Below are 18,700 nucleotides of genomic sequence, written 5' to 3' on the forward strand. Positions count from 1 at the left end.
TTATATAAATTATATATTATTATTATATATTATAATATATTATATTAAATTATATTTATATTAATTTATTAAAAATAATAAAATTAATGTTTAATAAGAATTAAATTATAAATGTTAATTAAATTATTTATAATTAAATTATATTGAATAAAATAAAATAATAGTTTTATTTATTTTTGTGCCACTTAAAAATTACAAGAGTAAATTCAATTCAGTCGATAATAGTCTAAAAATCATTAGCCTCCCAGAAGTCACGTGGTCTGCACCTTTACAGCCTTCAGACTTGTTGCCGCCATCCAATCAGATCACCTATTCAAGGTCTTCCTATCCCAATGCGCATGCGCAACGTCTCCCTGCGAAACCCCGCCCCTTTTGTGTTATTGACAGGCAGGTCTACTTCCGGTCACGCCCCATGGCAGGTAAAAGGGGCGTTCCCTCTTTCTCTCCTGTCACGTGTCACGGGGCCTCAGTTACCACTCCGGGCGTTGCTAGGAGAGCGAACCATTGGCGGTCACTCGTTCTAGGGCTGTGGGCTGAACCATTCGCTTCAGGGGGGGAGAAAGTGTCAGCGCTGAGAGTCTCCGGCGGAGGCGTCTCTCGCTCCCCCTTTCTTCCCCGTCTCTCAGCCCCCCCTCATTCTCCGGCCCCGGCGTCGTTTCCTTGCGGCGGCCGCCCCCGCCTAAGTGTTTTCCGCGGCTTCATGGCGCCTGCCTTTGTCCCCCGCGCCGATGGTCTCGCCCGCCGCCTGCCCTAGCGACGGGCGCTGAGGGGACCAAGATGGCGGCGGGGGTGTTGCCGCTGCTGCCGCCCCCGTGAGCGGATGCGCGCGGCTCTCGGCCCTGCCGGCCAGCGGGGCCATGTCGGACTCCGAGGAGGATGAGTGTGCCGACCGGCAGCTCAAGTTCGTGGTCTTGGGCGACGGGACCTCGGGCAAGGTCAGTCGGGCGAGGGTCCCCGCGGCCGCAGATCTCGCCGTGTCTCGCGAGAGCAGTGCTCCTTGCCCAGCGGGGAGGCGACAGAGCCTGTGTGTGTGCCAGACCGGCTTCTCGCCCCGTGCAGCCGGAGAGCTCGTGCGTCGCCAGGAGGCTCGACGCAGTCCTGTGCGGGTCTGCTCAAAAGTGAGCCCCATGTAGTCAATGGGGCTTACTCCCAGGAAAGTGTGCATAGGATGGCAGCCTTAGAATCCAGTGCTAGACATGCCTACTCAGAAGTAAGCCCCATTATAGTCTATGGGGCTTACTCCCAGGAAAGTGTGCATAGGGTTTCAGCCTGACTCTGGGAGTCATGTATTCACTAGGGCTGCAATCCTATCCACTGTTACCTGCGTTGTAAGTAAGCTCCATTGTTTACAATGGGACTTACTTCTGAGTAGAAATGCACAGGGTGCAGACCTTAAGCCACCCATACACTCAACTCACACTGAAATCCTATGCTTGCCTATTCAGAAGTAGTCCCACTGAATTCAGTGGGACTTACTCCTATGTAACTGTGCATCAGACTGCAGGCTTGGTCTCTTTCCACCAGCCTCCCCCCCCACCTGCAATATCAGGTTGTGCATGACCTGCTTTACAGGTTGCTGTAAGGCAGTGTTTCTCAGCCACCAGTGGTATTTGAGATGGTGTCTGGTCAGTGGTGTCCCTAGAGTTTGCGTCACCCGGAATGGAATACAAGAATACGAATGGAATACGATGGAATACGAAGAAAGGCTACGGCGTTTGGGCCTCTGAAGCCTAGAAAAGAGACGCCTGAGGGGGGACATGATTGAGACATACAAAATTATGCAGGGAATGGACAGAGTGGATAGGGAGATGCTCTTTACACTCTCACATAATACCAGAACCAGGGGACATCCACTAAAATTGAGTGTTGGGAGAGTTAGAACAGACAAGAGAAAATATTTTTTTACTCAGCGTGTGGTTGGTCTGTGGAACTCCTTGCCACAGGATGTGGTGACGGCATCTGGCCTGGACGTCTTTAAAAGGGGATTGGACAAGTTTCTGGAGGAAAATCCATTACGGGGTACAAGCCATGATGTGTATGCGCAACTTCCTGATTTTAGAAATGGGCTATGTCAGAAGGCCAGATGCAAGGGAGGGCACCAGGATGAGTCTCTTGTTATCTGGTGTGCTCCCTGGGGCATTTGGTGGGCCGCTGTGAGATACAGGAAGCTGGACTAGATGGGCCTATGGCCAGATCCAGTGGGGCTGTTCTTATGGTTCATCAGCCCCCATGATGAACTTTCTCCCATGCAATGGATGGGCCAATGCCCTGGGTAGTGGGTATGGTGATGCTCCATTGCTCTGCTCCTGGTGGTTTTTTGGCTATAACTTTTAATAGAATAGAACAGTGTTTCTCAACCAGTGGTACAGGTAGAGAGCCAGGGTGGTGTAGTGGTTTGGGAGGTGGACTTAGACCTGGATGGTCCAGGTTCAAATCTCCCCTCAGCCACGAAGCTTCCTGGGTGACCTTGGGCCAGTCACTTTCTCTCAGCCTCACCTGCCTCACAGGGTTGTTGTGAGGACAAGAAGGAGGGGAGCAGCTGTGTACATTGCCCTGAGCTCTTTGGAGGAAGGGCGGTATAAAAATGTGAAAAATAAAATAAATACAGGTACCAGGTGCTGTCTGGTGGTACTCACGGGAGCCCTGGAACTTGCCACCTGGTATTCCAAAATACTAAGATTTTAAAAATCTTGGCCAATAGTGGTGTCAGTCCCTTGTGCATGTCACCCAGTGTGGCCTGCACCTAGTGATGTTACTGTGGTTGGTGGTGCTTATGAGACCCCTAGACCTCTGCTGCCTGGCAGTGCGTCCAGCAATGCAACTTGACAAACAGTGGTAGGAGGTTCTGCTCAGCAAGCAGAGCTCCGGCCTGTGCTTTTCACGCACAAAGTCCTCACGTCCACCCTGAGCCTCTTACCAGTGTTTACTGTGTTATGTCTGACCTCCCAAACTGGAAGTAACTGGTGATGAAATCATCACCCGGTACTTTTGGTGGTACTTCCAATAGGTGGACCGTATGAAGTGGTACAGCGGGGGACAAATGTTGAGAAATGCTGTTGTAAAGCATTGCAACAGGATGCTGAATATATGGAATACTTTGAAAATATGTCTTTACTCAGCGTGTAAATGTATCTGTGAAACTCCTTGCCACAGGATGTGGTGATGGTGTTTGGCCAAGATGCCTTTGAAAGGGAATTGGACAGGTTTATGGATGAAAAGTCCATCATAGGTGACAAACCACGATGGGTATGTGTAATCTCTTGGTTCTAGAAGTAGGCTACCTCTGAAAGCCAAATGCAAGTAGGGCACCAGGATGCAGTCTCTTGTTGTCTTGTGGTGCTCCCTTGGGCATCTGGTGGGCCACTGTGAGATACAAGAAGCTGGACTAAATGGGCCTATGGCCTGATCCAGTGGGGCTGCTCTGTTAGTCTAAAAGCCTTCTATAAATGCTAAATATTAAGAGGGACCCTTGTTGGATTTTTTTATGGCACCCCTGTTTTCCCAGAAGAATGTCTGAGCAATGACAGTGCCTGGGCTTGATGTGGCAGGTATTGCTTCACCTCATGGACTAATATTCTTCTGTGCACATCTTTTCTACGTGTAAGAAACATTAACCTGTCTGGGAGAAGGTTAGTCTGGAGATCTCTTTCCTGCTGTCTTGTTTCCTGTGTGGAAGAAAGTTCTTCTATGTCTGATTGGCCAGTCCTGTGAAGTGGCAAAGCCCAGTGCAAGTTTAGTTTATCTGTGGTTTGTGAGAGCTCAGCCTTCTTTGCAAGGCTGTTTGGGAGTACATTCCATTGAATTAAAGGGGCTTCCACACAGGACTGTTTGTTTAGGACTGCTCCGCCTTTACATAATGATAATGGCTTTTAGATCTTTTTTAAAAATGTAAAATTTCAAAACTCTGGAAATGAGAGCTCAGGCTGCAATCCTGTGTACGTTTCCCTGGGAATAAGCCCCATGGAAGACAATGGGATTTAGTGAACATGCATAAGGTTGTACAACATGTCAAGTGAAGTTGTAAGAAATTTGAAAGTTGAAAAGTTGAGAAGAAATCTTTTTGGTTCAGTAATATCTTAAGGTAGCATCCATAGTTCTTCCACTGGACAATAGTCCTTATTCTAGAGAAACTATGAACTCTCAGGGTTGTCAACTAAGGAACCACGATGGAGTTAGGAGATACTGTGCATGTTTTGGAAAGTGAAGTCATTGGCAACACTGGTAGCGAAAAGAGTGGTTGGTATATCCATGTTGGCATCCTTCAGTCTTGGAAGACTATGGTATCGTGCTCTGAATGGTGGTTTTGGAAGAGTGTCCTCTCCAGTGCGCAAAGCCTGGGTAAAGTAGATATGGACTGTTTCCCATGCAGCAAATTCCTCCTCTCCACGTTGCTGAAATGGTCCAATGGAAAGGCAGAGGCCAATATGGTTGGTTCCAGTGGCGTTGCAGGAGTTGCCAGAACGTGACTTGTGTTCAGCCATGAACTGCCTCAGGGACTCTGGCTCCGGATTTTGCCTCGAGGTTGACTCCTGAAGCCTTTTCCATAACTGGATGTAGCCAAAAGGCAGTGGAGGTTTGGGATCAGTTTTCCTTCTCTCAGATGAGCTGCCTTCCCAGGCTAACGAGTCCCATCTACCTGTTGGTATAAGCAAGTAGAGAAATGGGAAGATTAAGAGAAGACTGCTGAAGATTATTAACAGTCAATAAATGATATGGCAAAAAAAGTGGTTAGAGAATGTTGATGAATAAAATAAATAATAACTTTATTTATACCCCGCCCTTCTCCCCAAAGGGACCCAAGGCGGCTATGAACTGCCTTGAATGATGAACCACTAATGAAATGAACAAGCTGTAGAATTAAAACAGGCACATCTACAAATAGCATGGAAGGGGTTTTATAGCATTTTTTTTTTCTCTCTCTCTCTCTCTCCCTCATCTTCTCAATCTTGGGAACTGCAATTCTGTGGAGAAATTGGGATGCTGTTGGCCACATTGGTAACCCTAAACAACTCAGGGCCCAGTCCTATCCAACTTTCCAGTACTAGTGCAGCTGTGCCAAGGGGATTGTGACAGAGGCCTCCTCAAAGTGATATTTTATTCCCTTACCACAGGGCTGCATTGTGGCTGCAATCGATGCTGGAAAGTTGGATAGGATTGGCTATCAGTAAAGTTCTCATGGTTTATGTTTGACAGCCTTGATGTAAACCCAATAATTCAGCTGTTCCTGATGGGCATGGGATATAGGGAGGACTTTGTGCCAGTACTCTTGATGCTCTTTATTGTTCTGGGCCCAACAATACTTGATCCATATAGTAGTGTTCCTTAACTAGGGTTCCACAGTGTTCCTTAGCCTTGAGACTGATCCTCAGGAGCAGCTATTTAGGAGGCTACAGTGAGGAGGAGAGACAGGGAAGATGCCTTGTGCTATGGGGCCAGCGTGACTGTGTGTGAATCCTTAGATTTCAGTAAAATCAAAGTGACAAAAATAGGTGAATTGCACATCAAGGTTTTGTTTTGAATTGTTTCAGGATTTTACTTATACATGTCACTAGACTGTGATCTGTCTTGCTTTCAAATTGCTGATTCTAATAGTCAAATGAGTTGAGGCTCACAGCTGTCAATCACAGAAAGGCTGTTGGAGTTTTTACAAACTTGAAACTCCATTAAAAAAGAAACCGCTAAAAACTAATTTTAGAATTAGTTTTCTGGATTTTTGAACCCAAACGTCCTATGAGGAAAGCCAATCCCTGAATAAGGTGTTTATCTGCTTGATACCATTATTCTTGGGGGATAAATCTTTGGCTAGAAGTCTTGTTTTTTCAAGGCATTTGGCATACAACCTTGTATATACCATTACATTCATTAACAGAAAAAGAAGAAGGGACCTAGCCAATGATTTTCTGCTATATGTTCTTTTGCATTAAGTGGAGGATGCAGGGAACGTTCTTTAAAAGATCTTTGCTGTGCTGTTGATAACTTTTTGCTCATATTGGCAGCTGTTAACCCCAATGCATGTTTTCATTAACGCCTTGAGAAACCTTTAGGGAATATTGAGTGTCACAGAGTGATAAAGTTAATATTTACAAAGTCCTTAAATCAAGGATGAAGGCATAAAATATATAACCCTACTGGAGGTTTCTGTATCTCCAAAGTTTATATTTAGCTATAAATATATGCTAAATATATTTTCCTTTTCTTATCAAAAAGAAGGGATGTTTAAGGTAAGAATAGGCAGATTGCAGGATAAGAGGAATTTTTGTTGATTTCTTCCATGGCTTACTCTAATCCAGTTATTTGTAGTTTTCTCTGAAGTTCTAATATTTATATTCTTCTTGTAAACCTCTTCAGTATTTTAATTTTGGAATATTCTAATTTTGCCTGAAATATAATTTTCTGGTCAAAATTTCAAATTAATGTTAGTCTGAATATCCTTTTAATAGAAATGAATGGGATTACTGCAATTACTGACAACCCTTTGCAATATGGATTGATTATTTTGGAAAATAATAACCTGTAACTTTGTCTAAATTAGTCTAAATTTGTCTTTCCCTCTTTTCAGAAGTCTTTGGTTTATGGTCAGAACTATGTAGTTAAGACTTTGTTCTTTTGAGAAATGTATTCCATTGCACTCAGAAGATTTTTCTTCAAGTGATGCAGAATGAATACTTGAAGCTTCTAAGGGCGCGATCCTAACCCCTTATGTTGGTGCTTTCCAGCACCGACATAAGGGCAATGCAACTCTGAGGTAAGGGAATAAACATTCCCTTACTTTGAGGAGGCCTCCATGAGTGACACCCAACTGCAGGATGCAGCACATGTCCCATTGGCACCGCTATGCCAATGCTGGAAAGCACTGACATAAGGGGTTAGGTTTGCGCCCTAAGTAGAGTTTGCTTTTTATTGCTTCTTATTTTCTAGGAATGTCCTCTAAAGATTTGCATATGTCCATAACTTCAGTAGACCTGATGTCTCCTGTATATTAAATTCCAGTGGAAAGCATTTTGAATTTGCTTCTAGGAGTTCTGGGTTCAGATTTTCCATGGGCTGCACTATTCAAATGGCTACCTTTCTGCCTCAGTTTTCTCTTTGTGAGGAGTAATCATTACCCATCTTATAGTGTATGAGGTTCGAAGTGCTTCTTTAGACATGCTCAAGAGCTTGTGCTAGCCTACACAGTAAAAACATTTCCTTTCATCTGCATACCTTCTGGCCACATCACAAACTGGATTTGCTATTCCCCTCAGGCTGCAATCCTATACACACTTCCCCTGGGAGTAAGCTTCGCTGAACATAATGTTACTTACTTCTGAGTAGACATGCATAGGATTGTGTTGTCGGCTTCAGCAGTTATCTGAATGGGGAGATGGGTGCTAATCAAAGCTAAAGTGCCCTCTCCCACAAGTGTGTTTTTTTTGGGGGGGGGGGTGTCCTGATCAGTGCCATTATGAGAACAAATGAGATAAAAATTCTGACATGTTTTACAATGGAAAGTATTGTCAGGATCTTGGATCTGAGAATGTATTTGTGCTCTATGCAGGAGCAGCCTGTGCCTTGTGTATGATATTGGGATATAGTATGTGTATTTAATTAATTTTTTCATTCTAAAACGTTTAGCTTTCCAGTCGGCCTAAACGGTCTTGCATTTAAAAGAGAGAAAAAATATTGCTTTTGCTTTAGGTATTTTAATAATATTTTAGAAATGGTAATCTGAGTGCACTTACGACATTCAGCAAAAAAGCATTCTCCAAATGCCTATTCTTTATGAATATAATCGAAGGCTGCAATTTTATACCTGCTTAGTTGGGCTTCGGGTTCAGTGGGACTTACTCTTTAGTAAGTATGCAGAGGGTTGGGCTGCATGTCTAAATGTTTCTCATTTTTCCTGCTATATTTTCCTTTGAATTATCTTATATATAGCTGACTAGGATTTCTTTCTATATTGCTGTGCAAGTAACTGAAGTGTTAACAGTCATTGATCTAAAAAAAATTGCCTAATTTTTATTTTATAGCATTAGACTTTAGTTATAGTTTTTATGATACCAAATGGATTTGATGTGATTCTGTTTTTAGACGTCCTTAGCCACACGTTTTGCTCAAGAAGCTTTTGGGAAGCAGTACAAACAAACCGTAGGACTTGACTTCTTTTTGAAAAGAATAACTCTACCAGGTAAGAAGAGATTAACATGCATAATATAGAAAAGTGGGAGTAACAACAAAGTGTTGAGAAACACATTCTGTACTTAAGAACAGAACTCTAATATGGAACTTTAAGGGTTGTTACAATATTTTTAATTTCTAATGCAGGATATGCTCTGATAAAGAACTGTGTATTTGCAATTACATCATTTTGTGCTGCATGTGAGGTATTTCGTTCTTGAAAGTGTTGGACTTAGCTTCCTACATCTAGGATTTTTAAGTAGGTAATACCATGTACAAACGAGAAGCTAAAGAAAAGTAAATGCAGTAATAGCAAAATGCTTTTTTTGAAATGAATATGATTTTAGATAAAATATTCCGCACTTTTACTTAGGTTGAGGGTATATATATAATGTAGCTATGGAATTGCTAGGTGAATGCTGTCTTATGCAAGGCAGCATGAAATTGCTGGCATTTAATAGACCACTAAAATTCAGGGTCCCCAGGCGCTCATAAAAATACAGTTTGAGCATTCAAGATGTTTCACTTCAGGATGCAAAGAAACTATTTAGATGCCAGTATTAGCATGCTGCATGGAAAACGCAAAGAAATAATTTAAAAAGAATGGCAAGTTCTTAAAAATTTGTTTCTAAACAATTGGGGGTCTAAAATGAGCCATTTATTCATTTTTATCCTAATTCAATTTGTAAGTATAAAAATATTCTATTGAATCCATTTTCCCCTGGTGTGCTTAACAAACCAAAACTGGAGAGAGTATTTTCTCTATGTCACTGCAGGGAGAATTGATAATGGTGCTGCAAGATTGATTTTTTATTATTTCAGGGATATTCCATGAGAATACAAATGAAGTGTAGTTTAATTGAACAGAATGTATGGTAGTGGTGGTGATTGTTTTGCTAACCCCCTCCCCAACACACTCTCTGGAACATCATATTAAACTATCATGCCAATAATTAGGACTCCAAAATATTTTAGATTCTGAGAAGCTAGCATCAAACTCTGAAGAGCCAATTTCAAATTTTAGAAGTGCCAGCCTTGCACAGGCTTGAAAAAAAGAGTTCAAATGTTTAAGCCCTAACATCAGTTTCACCAGGTTCTTGGGATATTTCTAGCCCTGCTAATAATCAATTTGTATGGATTTTTCAGTGTAGTATTAATTCCAACTTTGATCGCCAATTTCTTTAAGAATTGAAAAACTAATTCTGTTGGTCCTGTAGAAGTAAGAGTATGTATAATATTTACACTAGTACTAGTGAATGGAATGTGTGCCTTGTGCATGTGAGAACTTATATGCTGAGAACATATATTTCTGTGAATTCCCCTCCCCCCACTATAACTGCTCCTAAGTATACTTATTAGTATATTATGGAATGCTGAAATGGGATGGAATGCTTGGAAAAATATCTAGTTTTTTCTCTACTCGCAATTATGTCCTGCAATTATTTTTCTCACAAATTCTCATAATTTTCTCAGAGCTTCTGCATATTTTTTTATCGGTATTTATTACCAGTTTTCAATTATTTAGGTGTTGGTGCAGGAAGTAGAATAATTATTTCTGTAGAGTTTTCCACAAATTATTTTGTGAATGATAGCCTAGCTTTTCAAACCTAGTTTTTCCAGACACATAATTTTTTGCTGGAGAATGGGAATCCTTTTATGGTTTAAAATGTGCTTTTGTGGCATAGAGATGAATTAAGTTTTAATTTTAACAACATTGGTTATTCTTAAAAGTGGAATAACTGATGTTGCATTTTCTTCAAGGAATTATTAAACAGTTCTTCTGTTTACATTCACCAGAGGGACATAATAAATTGCAGCTCTTCAGTTACAGCATTTTTTAGCGTACATGTTTATATATTTTTACGATGACTTAAAACACTCAAATATATTATTTTGAATGCCCGTGCTGATTTTGCTTCCCTGTTCAAAAACATCTAATTTATCAAAAACTATATTGATTTCAGTTTATATTTGACAGCCTTCTATGTAGCAGTCTTGAATCTAGTAACCTCATAATACAGGTTAAATGAAAGTTCAGCAAAGGATTGGCAAAGTCAAAGATCCTAACACATTTACACAGAAGTACATTTGGCTGAAATTAATGGGATGTTCTTTGTAGTTGCAGCAATTCAGCAAGCATTTCCCATGTCCCTAACCAGACTTCTGTGAACTTCTGGATTGGGTCTGCGTGTGCAAAGGAAGGAATTGAACCCCACTTTGAGCTCCTGTTGTTTCTGAAAGAGTTTCTGTGTTGTACTCTTTCAGGAGCCACATTGCTGAACACATGGGTGACAGCCTGCCTATGTAAACCGCCTTGAATAAAGTCAGAGGAGTAATCTGATGACCAGAAAGGCGGTATATAAATAACCAGTTGTTGTTGTTGTTGTTATTATTTAGTTTTGACCAGTGGTTCAAGAACTGTGTGGCAGGTGCCATGGAAACCAGCCAGGGCAGCTGCAGAATCATTGTGAAAAGCCCATCACCCTATATAATGTGTAGGATTGTATCCCTAATGGGGAGCCATGGCCTGTGGCTCAGTAGGTCCAGGGAGCTGCCAGTTGAAAAGGTTTGGGAACCATGGCTTTGTCAATTGTTTGCAGTGGGAATGTGAGCTGATTGAGTGCACCTCTTTCCCACTCAACAAGTTTTCAGTGATGTCAAGGCTGACAGGAAACCATCTGTATGGCTGGTATGATCCTCATCATGCTCAGCCTATTTGTGTTCATGAGATTCTCAGCATTGGGGCCACTATATTAAGATTTAGGGTTTACCTTTTTCAGTACAAATCTTCAAATATCATTCAGCACCATGTACAAAGTATTACATATGAATAGTTAACTAGGGCAGTAAGAATGCAAGTAAAACAAGGCCAACCCAAAATGAAGTACTTGTTTTCATATCCTCTGGGAACTGACTGATGTACTTCAACACACATACTCTTTCTTTGAAGTTTACAGATGTGAAGGTATTCTTTCTCCCCACCTTGTGCAGCCCATGCATGCTTAGTAGCCCCCCCTCCCCCAGAACTAGTATTTGGACGGAATTGACCTACTTGATATTATAACAGCTGGAGGTGGGCATTAGAATTGGGGAGATGCAACAGATTAGTGTTAAACGAATCTCATTCTTTCTGTTTAAGGTAATTATGTTCCCAGTAGTGTTCCATTTCATGATCCACTGTGCTGTATAGTCTGGATGCAACCACTGTGCAGATTTCTCTGCTTAAAATAGGGTATCTGTTAGTTGGAGGTTTTGCAGATAGAGCTTCTTAACAGTCATAGTCAAAATACTTTCAGGAAGGTTGTGGGTATAGTCCAGTAAACAGGGTTCCACTGTGAAAAGGCTTTTAAAAGTCCTCAGTAAAAGAGGTGGACAGACATGTGTTTTTAGTTCCATCTTGACTGTGTAGAACTTTAAGTAAGGTTAACCATGCCCCAAGTATACTTTTAGAAGGTGGCTGTTGAAGCCTGGTAGTGGCTTCAGTTCTGACCAAAAGTGTTTGGATTCCTGCCCTATGTTCCCTCGTAAGCTCTGCATTGCTTTCAATTGAACACTATTTCCTGTAGAGTACAAAAATAAATAAATAATATAAATAAACATAAATAAATCAGCAATTTTTTTTGTAGAACTATTAAAACTGCTCATATGCACACTTCAATTTTAAAGAAAATGTGGGGATGTTTTTGTTGTCAGTGACCACAAAAGCATTATGCAATCCTATAAAAAATGTCCAACAGGGTGTAGTTACTAGGAATATTTAGCATTGTGTGATGCCTTCATGGATATTCTGTAATCCTTATAGTTTTATTTCTTACTAGGGATCTGGAGAAAACATAAGTGAAATATTTTGGATTCATCTGGAAAATGTACATTTTGTGTGACTGCAAGTAAGGGCACAATCCTATCCAACTTTCCAGCACTGATACAGCCATGCCAACAGGGCATGTGCTGCATTCTGTGTAGTGGCAGTCACGGAGGCTTCCTCAGGATAAGGGAATGTTTGCTCCCTTTCCTTGGGGCTGCATTGTGTTTGCATTGGCACTGGAAAGTTGGATAGAATTGGATCCTAATTCTCATTTAACTTCCTACATGTTTTGAGTACATTTCATAAGTTTCATAAATTTAAGTGGAAAGAACCATCAAATAAATTAACTTAAGATCAAGATTCTAGGAATATAGTCGGAGACAATGTAAGTATATTTTCAGGGAGAAAAATACTTGTTCTTAAAAACGTGTTTTTGAAGGCTAAACTCTTAATGAAATGCTGCATTCATAATTCAATTGCTCATAAGGAGATAGTAGGTTAGTCTTCAGAGTCAGCAATGCTGTTTGCTTGGTGGCTTCAGGTGTAATCCATGACGAAGTTCATTGAATGAATGAGTGTCCATTTATTTGCATGTGACTTGCCCAGGAAAGATGCCTCATGGATTGTACTCTATGCATATGTTTACATGGAATAAGAAGAGCTGCTGAAATAAGCTAGTTGTCTTATGCAGAAAGATTATTCCAGTCCTGTTTATACAGTCACTACAGATTTCTCTTCAACATAGACAAATTCATTAGCTGCACTGGATAACTTTCTCATGCAACCTTGTACAGTGTACACTTTATTTGATCATCCGGCGCTTAGTAAAAGTACTAAAATCTGCAACCAAATTTTTAGCAATTTTTAGAGGATTTTTTAAAAAGTTCAAATAGGAAAGCTTATATTTAATATTTGTATTAAGTTGTATATTGTTAAGGATACATGCATTTTCCCCAGTTACATGTCACCTCAGTAGGAATATGTGTATAAAGTTGTGCAGCGTTCCAGCTGTAGTTTATATTAATTTAACTATATAGAATTAACATAATTGAAATAAGATACTATTTGTACTTAATAAATATTGAGCACCATACGTGCAATGTGGTTTTTTAAACTTTGCTACACTTCAGAGAAGTAAAATATATCCTTATTATGGTTACAGGTTCTGATAATTTTTACTACTACAATTAAAAATCAGAAAAGCAAAGCATATTGGATTTTTTTACCTTCCTGCAATATAAAGGATGAAATCAATCTGAAGTCCCAACTAGCTTTCTCCCTGTTCATGTACAGTCCTTCCACTTCCTCTCAGCATGATATCTATCGTTGGGACTACAAGAATATTATTACAGTGGAATTTGTAACTTCTTAACCTTTAGGTTCTGAAATCACTTTTTCCTGACTGAGGGGCTGCACCTTTAACCAACATAATCAGCAGACACTTGGCAGATGCTTGTGTAAATGTCATCTTGGGGAAAGTTGCACCTATTGAATTTCTGTCATAAAGTTCATTCTTAAGGGCAGAGAATTTCTGTCAAGAAAATGGTAACAGCTTTATAGGTCTTGATGTTAAAGCATTTATTTGGGGATTTTTGTCTAGAAGAAAACTTGCATTGGCAGTTCACATAACTTGAGCATAGTATATAGTGATTTTGTGTTGTCTGGGCTGTACTGATTGAACTTTTCACTGAAGTGGTATATCTTTTACTGGTGTGGTATATATTGGCAATATATTTTGCCCTAGAAATGTTAATGCTGGTTATAATGATTTATAAAATAATAAATTACATAACTTGGGCATATATGTAAAATGTTTTACAAGAAAGGCATGTGTGCATTTTGTCACACTTCTGGTTGTATACCTGGTTAGGTATACAGGAGCACACTTCAACAAAATAGCATCAAATTGGAAATAATCTTTGGTCTTTACCTGGCACATACCTCCCGCTCCCCCTATAATTTCTATGCAGGGCCTTATTCAGCCAAAGTTGTTTTTTGTTAGTGACAGTGTGAGATTTAAGCTTGTGGCTTAACTTCTCCTTTGAAATCAGTGACAATGAAAAGTGTTTGGCTGTATTGTGCCCATATTTGAATTATTATAAAAATTTGAAATTAAAATAACTGGGTATTCTATATGAAAAATCTGAAGTGGATCTGGTTTTGCTTTTAGAATATTTAGTAAAGCAATATAATGGCAGGGCTAGTTCAAAATCCATAAGACAGTTTTTCCCAAACTGTGAGCCATGACTCCTCAGGAAACTATGGAAAGCAACCAGGGGAGCCTCAGAATCCTCACAAAAAACCCACCTCCCTATACAATGAATAGGATTTTAGCCCTAAAGGGGAGCCGTGGCCAATGGCCCAGTAAGTCATGGGAGCCGCCAGTCGAAAAAGTTTGGGAGCCACTGCCATAAGATATTGAGAGTGTTGAATATTTACTAATGCAGCTATGCCATATCTCTGAAACTAGATGTGATTGGGCAAAACTAATGCCATTTTTTAAATTGGCACCCCAAATATACCCAGTGTACCCAGAATGTATTGACAATCCACTTAACACTTCAGAGGACCAAACAATGTCAGAGATTGTAGTAGGTGACTGTTATTTAGAATGCAGGCCAGTTGTAGTTGCTGTAGAGTACAACTTTGTTCAAGTCTTTTTTTTGTGACCTCATCAGATGATAGCCAAGATCCAAAAAAAATACTTCTGCATGTACAGGAGAGTACTATGTGCTCAGCAGGAGCATGTACTTTTTTTTACCTTGTACACATATCATGTTATGTTCTCTTATGTACCATGCGCTCAGCTCAGCTTTCACTTTTCTTGGCAGTTGTTCCCACTTCTGAACAGAAAAGAAAATGGATGAAACTGAAATGGTGCAGAACTAGGGTATCTCAGAAATTAGCTCCTTTGGTATGAATATTATCTGAGAATGCTGATCTACTTTGGAGGACCTTCTCTCTGCCTCTTTCTTTCCAGAAATTATGTGATGGGGTGTGAGAGAGGAGGTCTTTTTGATCATGGCACCTAGATCTTGAGGTGAACAGTTCCCAAGAGAAATTTGCCTTTGTTTTCCCAAATACAAAATTAGTCACAATAATTTGTACAAAATTACAGTGTTTTCCACTTGCTGACCAGGATCCAAAGAAGTCCTTGGATAGTTACACGCACCCAAATCGAGCTTTAGAGCCCAATCCTATCCAACTTTCCAGTGTCGTTGCAGCTGTGCCAACATGCGATGCAGTATGTGCCAACAAACAAGGAAATTTTTGTTACCTTACCTTGGTGCTGCATTGCTACTGAGTCAATGCTGAAAAGTTGGGTAGGATTGGGCCCTTAATCTTGTATTTCTTCAGCACACAGCAGGCTATATAACAAACCGCTTCTTTAAATTGTGGGAAGGGACAATTTTAAGTGGGCATGGATGGAGCAGGATGCTATTCGGAACCTCAGTGGGCTCCCACAAACATATGCTTAAGTCACTCTTTGAATCCCAGCTAAGCTGTATTTACCATGGATAGTTGCATGTGCCAGTCAAAAGCTGGGATCCAGAAAATTGCTTTGGTGTATCCAAGGGCTGATGCAAGTCTTGTGAGATTTTTGTTTTCATTTTTTGCCACATAGCAGCCCATTCCATTTAGCAAATTATCACTTTTAATGAATTGGCATTATTTAATGTCAAGTACAACTTTTGAACAACCCCTCAGTTAAAAAAAAAAGTCATCAGAACTGAGACTGCTGTGTTTCCCAAATAAATCTAAAGTTTCTGTGTATATGCACACCAGGTTATGTGGCTCTTTGGATCCTGATCAAATGCGGGCCACCATTTTGCCACAGGCAATAGCAAAGCCTATATTGTATATGCTGTTAGTCTCCTTGTATAAGACAAATACACTCGCAGCAGCACCTTTGGCTGCTCCAATGTTAAAGATTCCTTATGTCCAATGTTTATAAATGGCATATGTCAAATGCATCAACTTTTAAAATGTTTTTTTTTCTTTTCCAGGAAATGTGAATGTTACTCTTCAAGTATGGGATATAGGGGGCCAAACAATAGGAGGCAAGATGTTGGATAAATACATCTATGGTGCACAGGTATGGCTACATTATTGTAGAGTTCTGATTGTTAGCCTTCCTAAAACGTTTACTGTAGAAATAGTTTTCAGGAAAAATTTTTTTGGGAAACTACTACAGCGCAACACATCTGCTTAAGTGAAACTGTTGGTTCATTGGTTTTGTAGTCTGGCTTAATTTTTGGGTGCTGGATTGCTCGAACAGTATTTCCTTTTATGAAGCAAAAGTGCTAGTTTGTATATCCCTAACAGTTCTCTGAAACAGATGTTCATTGCTCTACATTGTGGTTTAAGTTGAAAATAGCAGTTTTCATCAAGGTTATTTAGATATCCCCCATGGCATGGCAGGCATAGTGGCTGTTTTGAGTGCAGATGCTTCCTGGGGAGCAAAGGTAGAAAGAGGAAATTAAGAGCAATCCTATGCCATTAAATTCATTCAGCCAGCTGAAGTTCTTACAGGGTGAACAAAAGAAGGTAATGAGGTTGCTAAATATTCTTGCAGAACAGTGAAAATGAACTATGCTTTTACCAGTAAGTGAAATTTAAAGGTAGCGGTAACAATACAGATAAATACCTCTACATCTTTTCTTTCTTAAAGAGCATTTTCAACAGTGCACCCTTTGTTTTGGAGATGAGCTACATAACAACATTTGAGTTTAGAACTGCAGTTTTTGAAGAGCTTGTGCTATAAATATGGATAATACACTTATCATATAGCTGTGATAATATTTTCATATACAGTGGCACCTATTTTTGTTTCTGTTTACTGCTTCTTCCCATCGTAAAGAAGGAAATAGTTTGTGAGATGGATCTTGGGGTGTGGTAAAGTATAAATATAGAGGAGAAACTGTTAATTGAAGAGAGGCTGGAAATTGTACATTAGTAAAAGGAAAATGGGCAAACTTGTTAAATTTTACAGCTAGTCATTTTCAAAACTGTAGTTAACAGATGCTTAGCACATCTTACTCAACTCTGAGTCAACCTTGCCACATGTGTGGAGCCAAACAATGTTTTCCTACATAAAGTGAGGCAACACCATAAAATGAGATTAAATTAAAGCGCACAATAACATGGAAATTTCAAATATAGAAAGAAATCATATGTCCTAAGTTAAAAACAATTTCCAAAGGAGTTCCACTCCTAAAAACATTTATTTGGGGAAAAAATCCAATCAATTTTAATGGAATTTAGCTGCACCTAATTTTTAACGTGTATATAATGCTTTTTCAGCATATAAGTATCAGAAACATTAGACAGCTTAGTAATGCGAGTTATAATTAACTGTATTCCTTTATTGCAGTGAGAAGCTGTCCTGGAAGACAGTGACTTGTATAGGTTCACCTAGTCAATGATTGGGTTGAATCTTAAGTTGTCCTGCTTACATAAGGGTTTTCTCACACATGGAAGTGATAGCGTTAGGTTCTTGTACACAGGTTCTTAACTTAATGGAATCCTAACTGTATCTTGCACAATGTATTAGTTGCTGCATATAAAGTTGTCAGTACTTCATTGTTGTGCAATTTCTTTTGCACGCGCACATGTGGCTGCATGTAGAACATCACAAAATACCACCTTATTTCCATGTGTGCAGCTTAGGATGTAACCCAGATGCAAGATCTGGACCATGGAATATTAGCCATTATATGATGCTAGTACAATTGCAATTATAATTTCATTCATATGAGGAATTATAATTGCTTCATGCCCTTTGATTTGAGGCCACAGTATTTGATGCTTGCTGTCTTATAACATAACTTACACTAGAAACAGAATAATATGAATGTATGTTATGACAACAAAATTGCTGGTAATTTGTGGGTATCTGTATCCTAGACCATATTTAAATATGACCCATAGTGTTAGCTGAGCTGTTGTTTAATTGCCAGATCTAAGGCAGAGTGAGCTTTGCTGAGAAATCATCACCATATCTTTTGACATCTTCTGTACAGTGTGTTGGCAACCTTCAGTCTCGAAAGACTATGGTATCACGCTTCTGTACAGCTGCTATTATATATAACAGATTCTCAGTGCAGCCCTATGCATGTTTAGATCCAGGGTGGTGTAGTGGTTTGAGAGGTGGGCACAGACCTGGAAGACCCAGGTTCAAATCCCCCGTCAGCCACAAAGCTTCCTGGGTGACCTTGGGCTAGTCACTTTCTCTCAGTCTCACCTACCTCGCAGGGTTGTTGTGAGGACAAAAGGAGGGGAGCGGCCATGTACGCTGCCCTGAGCTCTTTTGAGGAAGGGCCGTATAAAAATGTGATAAATAAATATTTAATTGTTTTGTATCCCACGTTTTTCCCCAAAGTGCATCCAAAGTGGTTTACTTGGAGTAAGTTCCCTTGTGTTCAATAGGGCTTACTCTCATGTAAGTGTTCATAACATATACTAGATCAGTGATTTTCAACCCTTTTCATCTCGTGGCACACTGGCAAGGCACTAAAATGGTCAAGGCACACCATCAGCTTTTTGACAATTGGCAAGGCGTGCTGAGCTGTCAATGTGGGCTCACATCCCCCAATGGTCCTATTAATAAATGACCCTCTCCCAAATTCCCGTGGCAAACCTGGGGACCATTTGCGGCACACCAGTGTGCCATGGCACAGTGGTTGCAAATGGCTGTACTAGATCATTGTCCCAGCTTTCATCATTGTTGGTGCCATT

General features: G+C 40.1%; 1 protein-coding gene across 3 annotated transcripts in view; it reads left to right on the plus strand.

Moving 5' to 3' along the window:
* Nucleotides 1-641: 641 nt before the first annotated feature.
* The window catches only part of RAB28 (RAB28, member RAS oncogene family), a 68,424-nt gene continuing 50,365 nt past the window's right edge, over nt 642-18,700 (plus strand). The window contains exons 1-3 of one of the 3 annotated variants that reach the window (XM_066632101.1): nt 642-935; nt 8,071-8,167; nt 15,970-16,058. In XM_066632101.1, coding sequence (XP_066488198.1) covers nt 858-935; nt 8,071-8,167; nt 15,970-16,058 — 264 coding nt within the window. In that variant the 5' untranslated portion in view covers nt 642-857. The remainder of the gene's footprint in view (nt 936-8,070; nt 8,168-15,969; nt 16,059-18,700) is intronic. The other 2 variants (XM_066632099.1, XM_066632100.1) reach the window with 2 other exon arrangements.

This window comes from Tiliqua scincoides, chromosome 6, assembly GCF_035046505.1.
Source record: "Tiliqua scincoides isolate rTilSci1 chromosome 6, rTilSci1.hap2, whole genome shotgun sequence".
NCBI lineage: Eukaryota > Metazoa > Chordata > Lepidosauria > Squamata > Scincidae > Tiliqua > Tiliqua scincoides.